Source organism: Oryza glaberrima, chromosome 1, assembly GCF_000147395.1.
Source record: "Oryza glaberrima chromosome 1, OglaRS2, whole genome shotgun sequence".
Classification (NCBI taxonomy): domain Eukaryota; kingdom Viridiplantae; phylum Streptophyta; class Magnoliopsida; order Poales; family Poaceae; genus Oryza; species Oryza glaberrima.
In genome coordinates, this window is record NC_068326.1 from 27,127,089 (window position 1) to 27,141,249 (window position 14,161).

The window sequence follows — 14,161 nt, forward strand, 5'->3', positions numbered from 1 at the left end:
TCTTTCAAGCCTCACCGCAACATCCCACCAGTGAATCGCCAGAGCGCGCGCGGGCGGCAGTGAACCGAAACCACCAAGCGCATGGGAGGGAGGGAGGGATCAGCAGAGCGCCACCGAGCGGTCAGGCCCAAATCAACCCAAGCGCAAGCGGCAGTAGCAGCCAGCGCGCGCGTAGCCGCCCACGCACGCAGCAGCAGCAGCCACCCGATCGACCGGATTCAAAACTCGAAACGGGAAGAGTCGAGACGAGAGAGAGAGAGAGAGAGAGAGAGAGAGAGAGAGAGAGAGGGAGAGCCATTCGGCGCGGCGCCCGCAGGGAATCCCGATGCGGGGGGAGGAGAGATGGCAGGAGCAGCCAGCCCTCGCCTCCCACCCGTCGCGTGCCACCTTGCGCCCGCGCGGTTGGCCGCGCCTCGGCCTCGCCCCGACGGGCGTTGGCTCCTCCTGCCCACCTGCACCCGCCTCAGAGCTCGCACGCCACTTGGCGCGCCGCGCCCCCGTCTCCGCGTCTCCGCCCGTCCTCCCTCCTATAAAAGACCAGGGAGCGCGGCCCCCAACCCTAGCCGCCTCCGCCGCCGCAGCGTCCTCGCCTCCTCCTCCTCCTCCTCCTCCTCCAATTCCTCCTCTTCCTCCCTCCACCTCGACCTCCGCCGCCCGTCCCACCGACATGGCCGGGGTCACCAGCAAGCGCCGATCCTCCTCCGCCTCCACCTCCTCCTCCTCCGGCGACGGCGCCGCCGTCTCCGACCGGCCGCGGGGGGTGACCCGGAAGCGCAGGTCCGGCGGCCGTTGCCCCCGCCCCGCCGCCTCCCTGAGGCCGGCCGCGCCCCGACCCTCCTCAGTGAGTGCCTCGGAATTCACGGCCTCTCCTCCTGTTCCGCGGTTTTGCTTGGTTTCTCCGTATATGCGTGGAGATGGTGGGCCGTTGGTGTTGTCGGGGAGGCGCCGTGGGCTGGAGGCCCAGGCGAGAGAGGGGCGATCGTCGGCTCGTTCCACTGGTCCCAACGTCGCCGGATTATAAAATTTTGGTTGGAAGAAGCTCGCAGATGTGTTGATCTTCCTGGGCGATTTGGAGCCCTGATTTGCTCGATTGGGGAAATCTGATCAACGAATTTCCTCGATTCCAGTAGCTGACTCGAATACCATGATCAGATTTGAGCGATCTATGTGTACGGTGTTTGATCAATCGACATTTTTTTTAGGAAAAACTTGGCTCTCGTTTTTGCTTCAGGCGTGATCCGTATTGCTTAAGTCATAGGTTATGGCAAGGAATAATTGGGGCGGTTCTTTGTCGGATTCCTGACAGCGATAGCTCGTTCCAGGGTAGTTTCTTTTTTTGTCAGTGATGATTAGTATAAGTGTATAACATCCATGTTCCTGGGTCAATCAGAGATGGATTTCGTGGTCCACGTGCCGTGTCACGTGACACATGAATAGACGATTTGCTGTGGCGCCCTGTGGGCTTAATCTTTGCCCTTTTCAGGGTAGTAACAATCGCATAATCAGTGGATCGTCTTCGTCAATTTGTTGATTTAGTTATGTTAAGTATTTTGGGGTGTTCGGTGCTCTTTTTGTTGTATTTATATGTTAGGAATGCTGAAAAGTTGGTAGAAATTGTCGGTATTTGTGTATGCTCTCAGCAGCTTGCTGCATCACAAAGTTGGTAGGAGTTGGCAGTACATGCCATGCCATGTCAACTCGCCATGGTTTGCCGTACAAGTGAATCTTCGATGGGAACTGATACATTCTGGCCAGAACATGGAGCATAGAAGTGATTACATTAGTCATCACACTAGCTGATACATGAAAGTGCCAGTATAGTATAAGGTTTACATTTTGGACCTTAGGTTAGTTCTTGACCTCTAATGTCCAGGTAACCCTCCATTTTAGATAAATGCTTGTTTTTGTCTCCATGTTTTATGTCAACACTGGACCATATGAAATCTCTACTTCTTAAAAAAAAACTGTGGGGGAATTTTCTTCCCTGTTTGTAAAGAGCGATGCACGTGCAAGAACTAGGCACAAATCGGGGATATGTGTTCTTAGTGGAGTAATTTCTATTACTAATGGTGGGTATAACTGGTGTAGGAAGGTATGGATAGTACGGTAATGAAATGTTAGTTATACATACTGACAAACACTTTTCTGATTATTTTAACCTGGTCATCATGCAAGCAAGTGTGGTGAAACCATTTGCAAATAGAAAAGGGGGTTGACTGTGTATGGTCCATGAATTCAAATCTGCCACACTTCATGTATTCTGCCTAAATGGACTTCATCTTCTGATGATAGGTAAACATGTTGGATTTGAATAGAGCTATCCTTGATTCAGATGTAAGATTTATGCAGAAAACAGAGTGACTATTTCTTTTCTTCATGGAAAAGGGCAGATTTATTCGAACGTAATTCACATTTCTGAATTGCAAGCTTCTCCAATGTTTATGTAGCACCACACTGCTGGATTGAGAGTAATTCTGCAAAAGGAACTACGGTACAGCGACGTAAGCCAGCTAGGGAGAATTGTTCTCCCGAAGGTCTGTTCTGATGCAAACCTATGACATGTTCCTTTTTTGGGGGGGTATTTGCTTCAGTACACCTCTTAATAATTATGTGAATCTTTAATGTCTATTAATGATAAAAGTGAACCATCTTAATCAAGAACCAGTTAGGTGAACATCATTGGTTTTTGGTGGCAGCATGGATGGTAAAATCATGTAGGATTTCTGGTGGCATCCAATAAGAAAATAGAGAACAAGGATCAAAAGTGCAAACATTAGTTCTTGAATAAAATGAGCTTCTCTTGACGTGAATAGCATGAATATACTGGTAAATACTTGGGGATGATGAATCTGTAAATTAGCACTACTTGTCACAGATCAAATGTTTGTGCTATAAGCAGAAAGAATATGCTGATAAGTACTTGGAGATGACAGATCTATATAATATTATATTCCCTATAGGTTGACAGCATTAGGTCTTTGTTTTAAACCATAGAGATCAAATCTAATTTTTATTCAGATTCATCCCTTTGTTAGTAAAACTAATGTTTCTTCATATTCACAAACTCTTCTCATATAGGATTACTGAAGCAAACCTGTCTTTTTATACACCTGACACTTGTCTCTGATGAATGAATTCCTCAGAAAGAGGCAGAGGCTTACCTACCAATTCTGACATCAAAGGATGGCAAGAAAAGTTTATGTATGCATGATTTGCAAAATGCACAACTCTGGACCTTCAAGTACAGGTTGAACAGTTTGTCTATTTGGCTTTAAATTTGTTGTTACCATGGCTTCCTCTGCCAATAACCATCTGAGTCATACTTTATTTTCAATGATGCATTAATTTCAACTTTATTGTATGTATGAATTCTCTTAACGCTTTGATATTAGGTTGTTTCCTCTTAATGAAATGTATTTTCTTTAGTGTGTTTGCGCCTATTTTGCCATATCCAACAAGAAATTAGTTCTTCTATATTGGGTAGACTTTGAAAAATAATACGGTTGCAACATGTATATGGATTCTGTTAGGAATGTTGTTGTTTTATATACCATCCTCATCTCTTTGAATTTACTCACATTTATTTGTTGAGCTTTTTATGTCCTTGGGAAGGTAGCAAACCTAACTCTGTACATTTTGAATGATGGTTTTTTTAGATAATGGAATAAAATTCCAGCATTTGCTCACAGAGCTAGAACCAATTATTACAAAAATTGGGAACAAACCGATCACATCACAACGAAATATGAAGGACACAACCAAACTGATAGAGGCATACACCAGCATAAAAAACCACAACTTATTGAATTCTATTTGTGATCCTCCAGCCGAAGTTTGTGAAAAGTTACATAACCATTGACTCAAGATGGCGACATGCAACTTTTATTAACTTGATATCTTCATCACACTTTTGTAGTGGAACCTAGGACCGGACCGGCCAATATGTTGCCTGAAAAGCACCTGCATATAAAATTCAGATGGTATTTTATCAAAAACTATATCATTTATGCTCAACTATAGAGTCCAACATAAAGCAGATGCTCCTACAAGAATGAGTTTTTTTGGTTTTTTTATCAACCCTCACAAGCCAATTTTCAAAAATATGAGAAATACTATGAGGAATATATAAACCAGAAGAAAACTGCGATGCTCTCCAAAGGAATTTTGCATAGTGACACTCCACGAAAAGATGATGGATAGTCTCATTTTTCATGCAAAAGCAACATCTCATACTACCATTCCAATTCCTCTTACCAAATTGTTCTTAGTCAAAACCACCCCTTTTAAGTTTTAACAAGTACCACATAAAAATCTTAATCTTAAGAGGCATTTTAAGTTTCTAGATAATCTTCAAAAAATGTTTTTTTCTGTTCACTAAAAAATGTCCCCTTTTTTTCTGTTTATACTAAAAAAAAGTTATTTCCGCAGTAAGTTGCACATGTATAGCGTCACAATGAATCATCTCCTATACAGGTATTGGCCCAACAACAAGAGCAGGATGTATGTACTTGAGAATACCGGTGAGTACCTCATTTCATTTTTTTCCTTTTTCTGTTAAACGTTATAGAACAATGTTCTTATATTCCTTCCCTCCTTTTAAACACCAGGGGATTATGTCAGAACCCATGATCTTCAACTAGGAGACTCCATTGTGATATACAAAGATGATGAGAATAACCGATTTGTAATCACCTTCTCTCATAATTATTTAATCAGCCTACTCTTTTATGCTCATTACATATGATAATTTATAACTTGTGAAGGTCATCGGAGCAAAGAAGGCAGGTGATCAACAAGCTGCCACTGTGCCACAAGTTGACGAGCATATCTCTACCCTCTTCCCCATTTTTCCAATTGCACAAGTCGATGACTATCTCTCTCCCATGGCACCACAAGTTGATATCTCTGCCTTCGTGCCACATGCTGATGAGAACCATGAGATATTTGACGGGATACTGAATTCTCTGCCAGAGATACCAGTAGCCAATGTGAGGTATTCTGACTTCTTCGACCCATTCGATGATGGTATGGACATGGCAAACACTCTGAACGCCAACGCCAACCAGTCTGCTAGTCTGCATGTCACTGATGATAAGTCTGGGCATTCCTTGATTCCCAACCCAAAGTCTGGGCCTCACATGTGAGACTGACAGGGAAGTGGTATTTCATACCATGGTCAGTTTGTATGAAGCTCAGAAACCCCTTCCCTGGCGCCATTGTTGTACATCCAAATAATTGGTGTCCTTATTTTGACGCTGTATATGCTAACTGCTACATGCAGTTTTATGTGTAAAATATTTTGTTCACAACCCAACTGGAGGTTTAATCAGATGAAACATTGTAACTCTGTTCAGTTCAGCTCAGAAATGTAATTGTTTCTTTCAGTATGTCCATTGATTTGCTGGAGCTAGAACTGTAGGAACCTAAAGCGCCAAGTTTCTTTCTAGATTTACTGGATTTACTGATCACCAAATCGATCGGCTGTTTGGTTTTCCTTGCTACATGTGAATCATAGTACGCACGAAGTCTTTGCTCCACGCACTCCTAGCCTAGTAGTTATGTTCTTAGCATTCCAAATATTGCAAACGCTGTGTGTTAATTTCCCCTTCCTTCAGTTCGAATGCGTCACACACCGGTTAGTACATCGAATTCAAAAGATTTAATAGAGACCTGAGAGCGCTGTTGCTCGTCAATTATTTTCAGAAATAAAACTGGAAATGTGTTCGTTCATCGCACGAGTAGTTATTTTGATGGCAAATTTTGGTATAGAAAAGTAATTTCCCCTGACTCTTTATATGGCAAATTTTGATTTTACTACAACACCTTTAAAATTTATGTAATTTGCTGATAGGCATAAAAAATGTCATAGTTGAAGGGAAAAAACTGGTAATTTGCTAGATGACATTTTTGGATCCATTGGGGAGAGAAAAAAATATTAAAAAGAGGAGAATGCGCTTAGGTCCACAAGTTTTGAACGATGTTGGAGTAAAAATATTGAAATTATGCGACTCTCATTTTTTGCCATCACATAAATGCATTGTTAGCAAGCATCATATTCTGTCTTCAGTATTCACTCTAGTGTTATAGTCTCGTGGGTTGGGAACTAATCCTTTTATGAAAAACAAAACTACGGATTGCCACATGATTAATTAAGTACTAGCTAAAAGAACTCGAAAATGATTTTTTTAGTGAAAATTCAAAAATGAAGCAATATGATTTTTTAAAGCAATTTCCTATAGAAAAACTTTGCACACGCGCACACTCATCCCTATGAACACACGCACGCAACCCTACCCCTATGAGAATGCCGTTGAATCCTAGAAAATTCGCTCTCATGGAAAGTCGAACCTAGAACATAAGGTGCTATTGAGACTCTTGTAACCACTAGGCTACATGCCTTTTTGTATAGATAAACGAAGGTCACATATAATCTTATCTTTAAAATGAATAGAAAAAATGTTCGTTAAAGATAAAACTATAGGACACAACCCATCATCACAGTTGAGATCTTATTTGTGATAGACTGATAGGTTAAAGTACAAACTGATAGAGAATAACTATGTCGACTCGAGACCTTAACACCCGTTAAAGACGAAAAGTCATTTGTGATAGGTGTAATTTAACCACCCATCGAATATTACTCGAGTCACCTTTGATTGGTTGTTATGTGTGACAGGTGCACCCTCACAGGTGTAGAGACCGGGGTTAATATAAATCCATTATTTTTAAAAAAATGTGTGACATGCGTCTCCACCCTACCCCCTCCCCCCGCCTCCTAACTTCTCTTGTTTCCCTTATCACCATTCTTGACACAGGCTCCATTGTTTTCGTCCTTCCATATGGCTTATACGTCGGTCCTCCATTCATCGCCGGTCCTCTGTCGGCCGTGACCATCCCATAAGCCTAGGGGAACCCTCTTCCCCCCACCTCTCCCCTACCACCTTCCTCCAACTCTAACCCCAAACCCTAATGGGTTGGGGACATCACCGTCTCATCGGACTTGCGCAACTCATTGGCGTTAGAGGAGAAAAAGATTTGTATGAATCTTGGTGTGGATCCGACGATCCAAAATTTGATAGAAATCCTTCCTTTCCTCTAAAATTCTGTCATATGAAGATTAGCAATTTTGTAATTTCTTACAGGTTCACAACCTGCTAGGTAAAATGTAATGGTCCATGCATAATAGTTCCAACACCTAAATTTAACTCTAGGAGTAAGTCTGTAGTAGAGTTGTAGAACATCTTAAACCTAGCTCCACCTCTTTAGTTTATTTTGTGAGAGCGCTTCACCCAGTTTTACTCTTATTTTAGGTAGACCTAAAACTATTTGGCTGGGCTCTAGCTCTAAAAAATGTAGAGCTGGAGCTGGAGTCGTACCAAATAGGCACTATATCTTGTAATATGTGAAAAGAAAATTAAGCAACTCAGAGATTGCAAGTGTTGCATACATTACATAGAAGTAGCAGATAATGATTTGCCTACCATCACATTGCCTTTCTTCAATAACTAGATTTATACTACTTGCAAAATGTTAAAGCAAGCTGCAACCTTGATGTAGGGATTATTTACTTTATAGCCAAAATTAACTCTACTAAGTTTTGACTTTACTCAAATTTAGGAATGTAACCATCTAAACGTTGTTAAAATTTGTTTACACTGTCTGGTAATTCTAGAATCTTTTCTACCCAAAATATTGACAAAATTAATAAACTGAAAAAACTTACACTTCTCAACCTTACTGACAACACCAACTTTTGAAAGGCTGATTTAGGGCATCAACACTAAGGCTATATTTGGATAATGGAAAATGAGAGGTGGGATTGAGATTGGAAAATGAATGAAAGGTTAGAATTAAATGAAAGAGAAAGAATGAATGGTTAGGATTTAAATATATCTTTTGGTGGGTGAGAAATTATTTCCTTAACCCATTAGCCAAACAAGGCCTAAGGACGAAAACGTCTAGAAGATCGGATCTTGTCCTCGCCCATCAGGCCTTCCTCTGTAATATCTCGTAACTTGAGGGATCCCTACAGATAAATCCCAGCATTCCCAAACCCCAAATGCTAGCCCCACCTGTCATACGCAAACAGATGGCATTCCTCCACAATATCTCACAGCTCGAGGGACTATTCCGCATAAATCTGCACAATCCCCAAATAAACCCAAAACCCCCTGTGTTCGCTGTTCGCCTCTCCCCTCGCCTCCCGCGCGCCGCCGCCTCATATCCCTCGTGACCTCGTCGCCGATCACCGCCGTCTCTTCCCTCGACGGCGAGCACATCCAATCGGCAAAACCAGCTCGACGGACACCACTACCTCCGCCAGCTCAATCCATCAAACCCTAGAGCATGGTGTCGGAGGGCGATGCGAGTGCCCCGGTGGCGGCGGCGGAGGGGAGGAAGCCCCGTCACAAGGGGAAGCACGACAAGCCGAAGCCGTGGGACGATGACCCCAACATTGACCACTGGAAGATCGAGGAGTTCGACCCCTCCTGGAACGAGGGCGGCATGCTCGAAGTCACCTCCTTCTCCACGCTCTTCCCCCAGTACCGAGGCAAGTCACCTCACCCCACACACCCATCCGCGCTCTCCTGGTTTCTTCCGCGATCGGCGATCGATTGGTTTTGCCTGGTTGTTAGTGAGGCGAAATCGAAGTCCATATGATGTTTGGATTGACGAGGTTTTTCTTGTTCGGATGCAGAGAAGTACCTGCAGGAGGCGTGGCCGATTGTGAAAGGCGCACTGAAGGAGTTTGGGGTCGCTTGCGAGCTCAATCTGGTAGACGGTCAATGATTAGACCTGTTTGGTGAGGTCTCCAGTTCATTCTGTGGTAAAGATTTGAGACATCTCTTGATGTTGTACAGGTGGAGGGATCTATGACCGTTTCAACCACAAGGAAGACCAAGGATCCCTACATCATCATTAAGGCCAATGAACTGATAAAATTGCTATCGAGGAGTGTCCCTGCTCCTCAGGTATTATTCTCTTTGTATCCACTGCACTGAGTCCTTTAGGTTATAAGAAAATGTTGTTGAAAATGTGAGAGCTAACTTAGATCTCTATTCAGTATACTATGCCATTCCCGCATGCTACTAATATTGTGTTTCTCACCCATTGATTGCTTTGTGTGAGACTTGTTACCTCGCTAAGCCTCTACTGAATTTTGCAGGAAATTAAAATACTCAATGGTGAGATGAGCTGTGCTATTATTAAGATTGGTAGTATCATACGGAACAAGGTAGACTTCCTCTCATGGTTTAACATCAATTTGCCTTCTAATACTAACTATGACCAAGTCATGGTTCCTACTGTAAACTTCTGTCTGTTGTCAGTTGCAAATATCCCCACTCAACATAGCCTGTAAAGACTAGCTTTTGTTAGTCATGAAACACAAGTGCATAAGGGTGTTGGAGAACCTTCTCAACTCAATCGCTGTTTCGAAATAGCAACAGCATGTTACTGAATGATTCGCACGATGCAATTTGTCAAGAGGGTCACCTTGTAGTTTGTAGCATTGTATTTTCATATTAGGACTCCGTTCCTTGACACAACATCTAGCTATTATGATGTTTATGGATTTGCTAGTTATATAAAAAATACATGATCTGAAGCCCTGCATCACATATTCACATCATAGGTTCTGTGCTAACTTGTCTGTATTGTCTTGCAAATACAAAAATGCAAACTGGTCTGAGGAGCTAAAACCTAGGTTTCTTTAATTAGTCTGATTTAACTTAATGTGTAATTTTTTACATGCTTATAGCGTGTCATCTAGTAAACAACATAATCATCGTCTCTTCATGCTATTTTGTTGATCACTCTGTCTTGCTGAATTTAGTTTACTCTACAGCCTGCTAATAATGTGCCATCTGTAGGAAAGATTTGTTAAAAGGAGAGAACGTCTTCTGGGGCCTAATTTATCTACTCTCAGGGTAAACTTCTTGTCATATGTTCAATTTTGATATATCTCATTATTGGAAGGTTAAAAAAGTTAAAGAAAAAACATTCCTTTGTTTACGTACTGTTTTATGTACTGCAGGCCATAGAGATTTTGACTGGCTGCTACATCTTAGTTCAGGTTTTCCAACTTTTTTATTTTATGTGCTAATTGTGGGATATCCTTTTTACTCTATACCTCAAAGGATTTGACTACTATTGTTATGCTGTTTTCATCATTAAAAGGGAAACACTGCTGCTGCTATGGGTTACTGGAAGGGATTGAAACAAGTTGTGAGGGTTGTGGAGGACTGCATAAAGAATGTCAAGCATCCTGTGTACCACATCAAGGTGGCTGGTTTCGTTTCTCAGATGTTTGATTGAAGGATGTTCCTACAGAACTATTGTTGATTAGTGATTACTTACAATTGTTATTTATCTACATAGGAACTCCTAATTAAACGTGAGCTGGCCAAAAATCCTGCGCTAGCCCATGAAAGCTGGGACAAGTTTCTCCCGAAATTTAAGAAGTAAGGAACTTGCATCCTCTTCATTAAGGGGGTTAGTGCCCCTGATAGTTATTTCACATGTCTTGTACATCATTATTTTTGCTTTTCCTCAGGAAAAATGTCAAGCAAAAGAAACCGTTAACCAAGGAGAAGAAACAATACACACCCTTTCCACCTCCTCAGCAACCTAGCAAGGTGAAGTAATTTCTTTTATTTAAACTTGTTTGTAGTGTCATTCTTGTACTGTTTGTTGTACTGGTTTTCACCAGCTTATGAGTTGCGGTGATTAGCAGTCCATGGATTCCTGCAACTTACGTATTTATGCATGTTGCTCCCCTCACATCATTGTATTTGTATAGAAGATACTAGCATTTCATATTTTGCTACATGATAATTTGGAGAAAACAGCATCCATGGGCTATGTATTTTTTTCCCATATTATCTGATGATATGGTGTAGTGCAAATGTAGCTTCTGCTGGATATTTTCTTTTGTGTATTGCAATACCATTTTACTGAACTTTTCATCCTGGGTGTTGTAGATTGACCTTGAACTTGAGAGTGGTGAGTATTTCATGAGTGACAAAAAGAAGTCAGCAAAGGAATGGCAAGAGAAGCTGGAAAAGCAATCGCAGAAAGCTGAAGAGAACAAAAGAAAGAGAGAAGCTGCATTTGTTCATCCAAATGTTAGATATTTGTGTTTGTCAATTTGTGTATTCTCAGGATTATCTTCCTAATTTTACTTCTAAATAATAACAATTTGTTTCAGGAGGACATTGCAACTCCGTATGAATCTGCCAAGTCCATCATCAACAATGGCGAAATTGCTGATATGGCAAAGTCCTTAAAGGTAAACATTGTTTTGTGCTTATTAATTTCTTCGGAGTGTAGCTTGTTTACTGTAACTAGAATGGTCATCTCATAATTGTGAATCTGCTCGCTTTGCAGAAGAAAGCAAAGGAATTTAGAAAGAATGAAGAACAGGAAAATGTGAGACTCGAGTCTTATGTTGCAAGTAGTGAAGGATCACGCCCAAAAAAGAAGCACAAATTGTCCAAGTATTCGCAACCTGAATGAACCATAACCCCCTGTTAGTGCGATAACTTTATTCTATTCGTATCATGCCCATTAGCTTCTCATTCGAAGTTTAGGATGGCGACTGAAGTTGGAAAAACAAAATTTGTGCCTTTTGGCTGTCTGCTGCTTGTAAAAGTAGCTCTGATCTATTAGAAGTATAATCTTGTTGTTTTAGTTTCAGCATGTTTATTTGTATGGTAGTAGCTGAGTAGAAGTCACATGTGTGTTGCATGGCGTGATTGCTAGCTTAGTGGTTGTGCTGCATGGCTTAGTGAGTAGAGAGATTGGCAGTGAGTAGTGGCTGATCGTGTTGCCAGGAGGTGAGAGTACATCTAGCTAATTAGTTAGCCATGCATGCAAATGTGGTGAAGGGATCAGCACACGTCCAGGAGCAGGAAGCGGTCGAACGCTGCATGCACGTATCGGCGATTGACCAGGAGAATTCTGTTAGACGTGGGTGAGTTTATTATCTAGGATTCTTGCATTTCTTTAGGCTTAAGCAGGTAATGTGCATCTTTAAAAAGAGATCAATGTAATCAGTTTCAAAACAAAAAAGAGTGCTACGCACTTGCAAACTCTCCGTCTCTCTGTCTTCTAAAGTTCTTGTGAGATTCAGTGAGTGAATAGCTTTGATTTCCAACATGATCTGCCTGGGTTGTGTAACTGTTTGTGCGCAACTGATATCAGGCGTCAAACTCCATCATAGGAACATATGAGCACAATTTTGGCATACCCTATTACTACTGTCAGTCTGTCACTACCTTTTGGTTATACATCAGGAACATCTTGGACTACACATATCTATACTACTTTAAATGCTAGTAATGCCTCTAACACTGACGTGGGCTCCTCAATGTTGGGTAAAACTCTTGCTCCCTAATTCAAATGCTCTCAATCTCCAATCCCCAGTCGGACCTTTGATTTTGTGGTAACGCACGAGCAAATCAGCTAGTTTTCCTCATATAATTCATCACAGTTGTACGAGGATGAGGAGCATATGCTGCTTTCTTGCTGTGTATTTCATTCCCCCGGATCGTTAATTACATGAGATCCTATTTTAGGACGCCTCTCCGTATACAATTGTAGAAAAAAGAGTAAAATGCACCAGCGGTCCTTAAACTTGTCAAGAGGTTTCACTTAGGTCCACGAACTTGCAAAGAGCACATCGAGGTCCCTAAACTTGGTTTATTGTATCATCCCAGTCCAAAGCCGCGTTTGACCGTGGTCTTGCCTACGTGGCACGCCACGTGGACGATGACATGGAATTTTTTTATTTTTTCTCCCTTCTCCCTTCTTTTTTCTCTTTCTTCCTTGTCTAAAAGACGAAAATGCCTCGTACACATCATCGTCCGTGTCATCGTCTTTCAATAAAAGAGAAAAAAGAAGGAAGAAGGGAGAAAAAAATAAAAAAAATTTCATGTCATCGTCCACGTGGCGTGCCACGTAGGCAAAACCACGGTCAAAAGTGGCTTTGGACCTGGATGATATGTGCGCTTTGCAAGTTCGTGGACCTAAGTGAAATCTCCTGATAAGTTTAAGGACCACTGGTGCATTTTACTCTAGAAAAAATATGAATAGTTTGCAAGCAAATATATACTTCCTTTGCCCTAAAATAACTTTATTTCTAGCATATGCACCATTTATCTTAAAAATAAGTTTACTTCTATCCCTTTACTTATCATCCGCAAGTCGATGAGTTTTATTCCTTAATATTCATTACCTACCATATACATATAATCACTCATAAATACTGTTTTTTTCTATTAATGTCTTTTCTCCACCTTGTTTTGAACACCCAAGACTAGATATGGAGTTATTTCGGGATAGAGGGAGTAAAATATTTATGGAGTTATTTCGGGATAGAGGGAGTAAAATATTTTTTTTACCATGACACCAATAATTAGCATAGTGCTATTGTATTGCATTGTTTTGTAACTTAAAAAAAAGTACAGGATTGAGGTAAACAACTAATATAAAAGTGCTTTGGAAAATGTGCCCGCCCTATATTCTTAGGAAAAATAAAGCCTTAAATTTTTAAAGTGCGTGAAGTCAGTCCTGTTCTTTCTACCCGATGAGCGCTTTGCCTGTGTTAGCTTATTTGGCTGCATGCATCGGTTGAGTCAGGCTAGTCTAGCCTTGGGTCGAGCCTTGTGCTCTAGTGAGTTGGGTACTAATTATATATCATAGGCTTAATACATATGTGCATTACAAGAATACATTTGCATATCAAGAATTAGTGATGATATCCTGATATTCGTGATGATACCTACAGTTATCAGTTATGATGCTTGTCAGGTACCAGGTACCGATGAAGATTCAGCGGTGATCAGTGATGATACCTTACGTATCCGTGATTAAAAAAAATGATACTTACGGGTACCAATAAATGTTATAGAAGTTAACTTCTATCCAAAGGAAGAAAATGTCTGATTGATGCGCCGATTTTGATGAGGTGTCATGCCTGTGGTTGTATCATGACATATCTTCATGGTACAAGGTATCATCTCACCTTTGTGGTACTTGGAGGTGTCACGAGTTATTTTACTTGGGGCCTGTTCACTTTGATGCTAAAAAAATCTTACCAAATTTTGGCAATGTTGCTAAAATTTTAGTAGAATTTCTTATATAGTTACTAAAATTTGGC

General features: G+C 41.2%; 2 protein-coding genes across 3 annotated transcripts; both read left to right on the forward strand.

Moving 5' to 3' along the window:
- The first annotated feature begins 233 nt into the window (after window positions 1-233).
- On the forward strand, window positions 234-5,450 carry LOC127770906 (B3 domain-containing protein LFL1). Of its 2 annotated transcripts, XM_052296688.1 has the most exons (7): window positions 234-841; window positions 2,293-2,334; window positions 2,448-2,534; window positions 3,144-3,247; window positions 4,474-4,520; window positions 4,608-4,684; window positions 4,764-5,450. In XM_052296688.1, the coding sequence occupies exons 1-7, from the start codon at window positions 326-328 to the stop codon at window positions 5,142-5,144; spliced, it is 1,254 nt and encodes a 417-aa protein (XP_052152648.1). In that variant the 5' UTR covers window positions 234-325; the 3' UTR covers window positions 5,145-5,450. The 2 variants fall into 2 exon arrangements, with proteins under 2 accessions (XP_052152648.1, XP_052152642.1); XM_052296682.1 differs by lacking the exon at window positions 2,293-2,334 and having other exon boundaries at window positions 254-841.
- A 2,759-nt stretch (window positions 5,451-8,209) lies between these two features.
- LOC127759879 (KRR1 small subunit processome component homolog) lies at window positions 8,210-12,030 on the forward strand. The gene is made up of 12 exons (XM_052284094.1): window positions 8,210-8,551; window positions 8,699-8,775; window positions 8,862-8,972; window positions 9,167-9,235; window positions 9,873-9,929; window positions 10,037-10,075; window positions 10,180-10,284; window positions 10,381-10,463; window positions 10,556-10,637; window positions 10,983-11,126; window positions 11,210-11,290; window positions 11,389-12,030. Exons 1-12 carry the CDS (start codon window positions 8,347-8,349, stop codon window positions 11,515-11,517), a joined length of 1,182 nt encoding a protein of 393 aa, XP_052140054.1. The 5' UTR covers window positions 8,210-8,346; the 3' UTR covers window positions 11,518-12,030.
- Window positions 12,031-14,161: the final 2,131 nt, after the last annotated feature.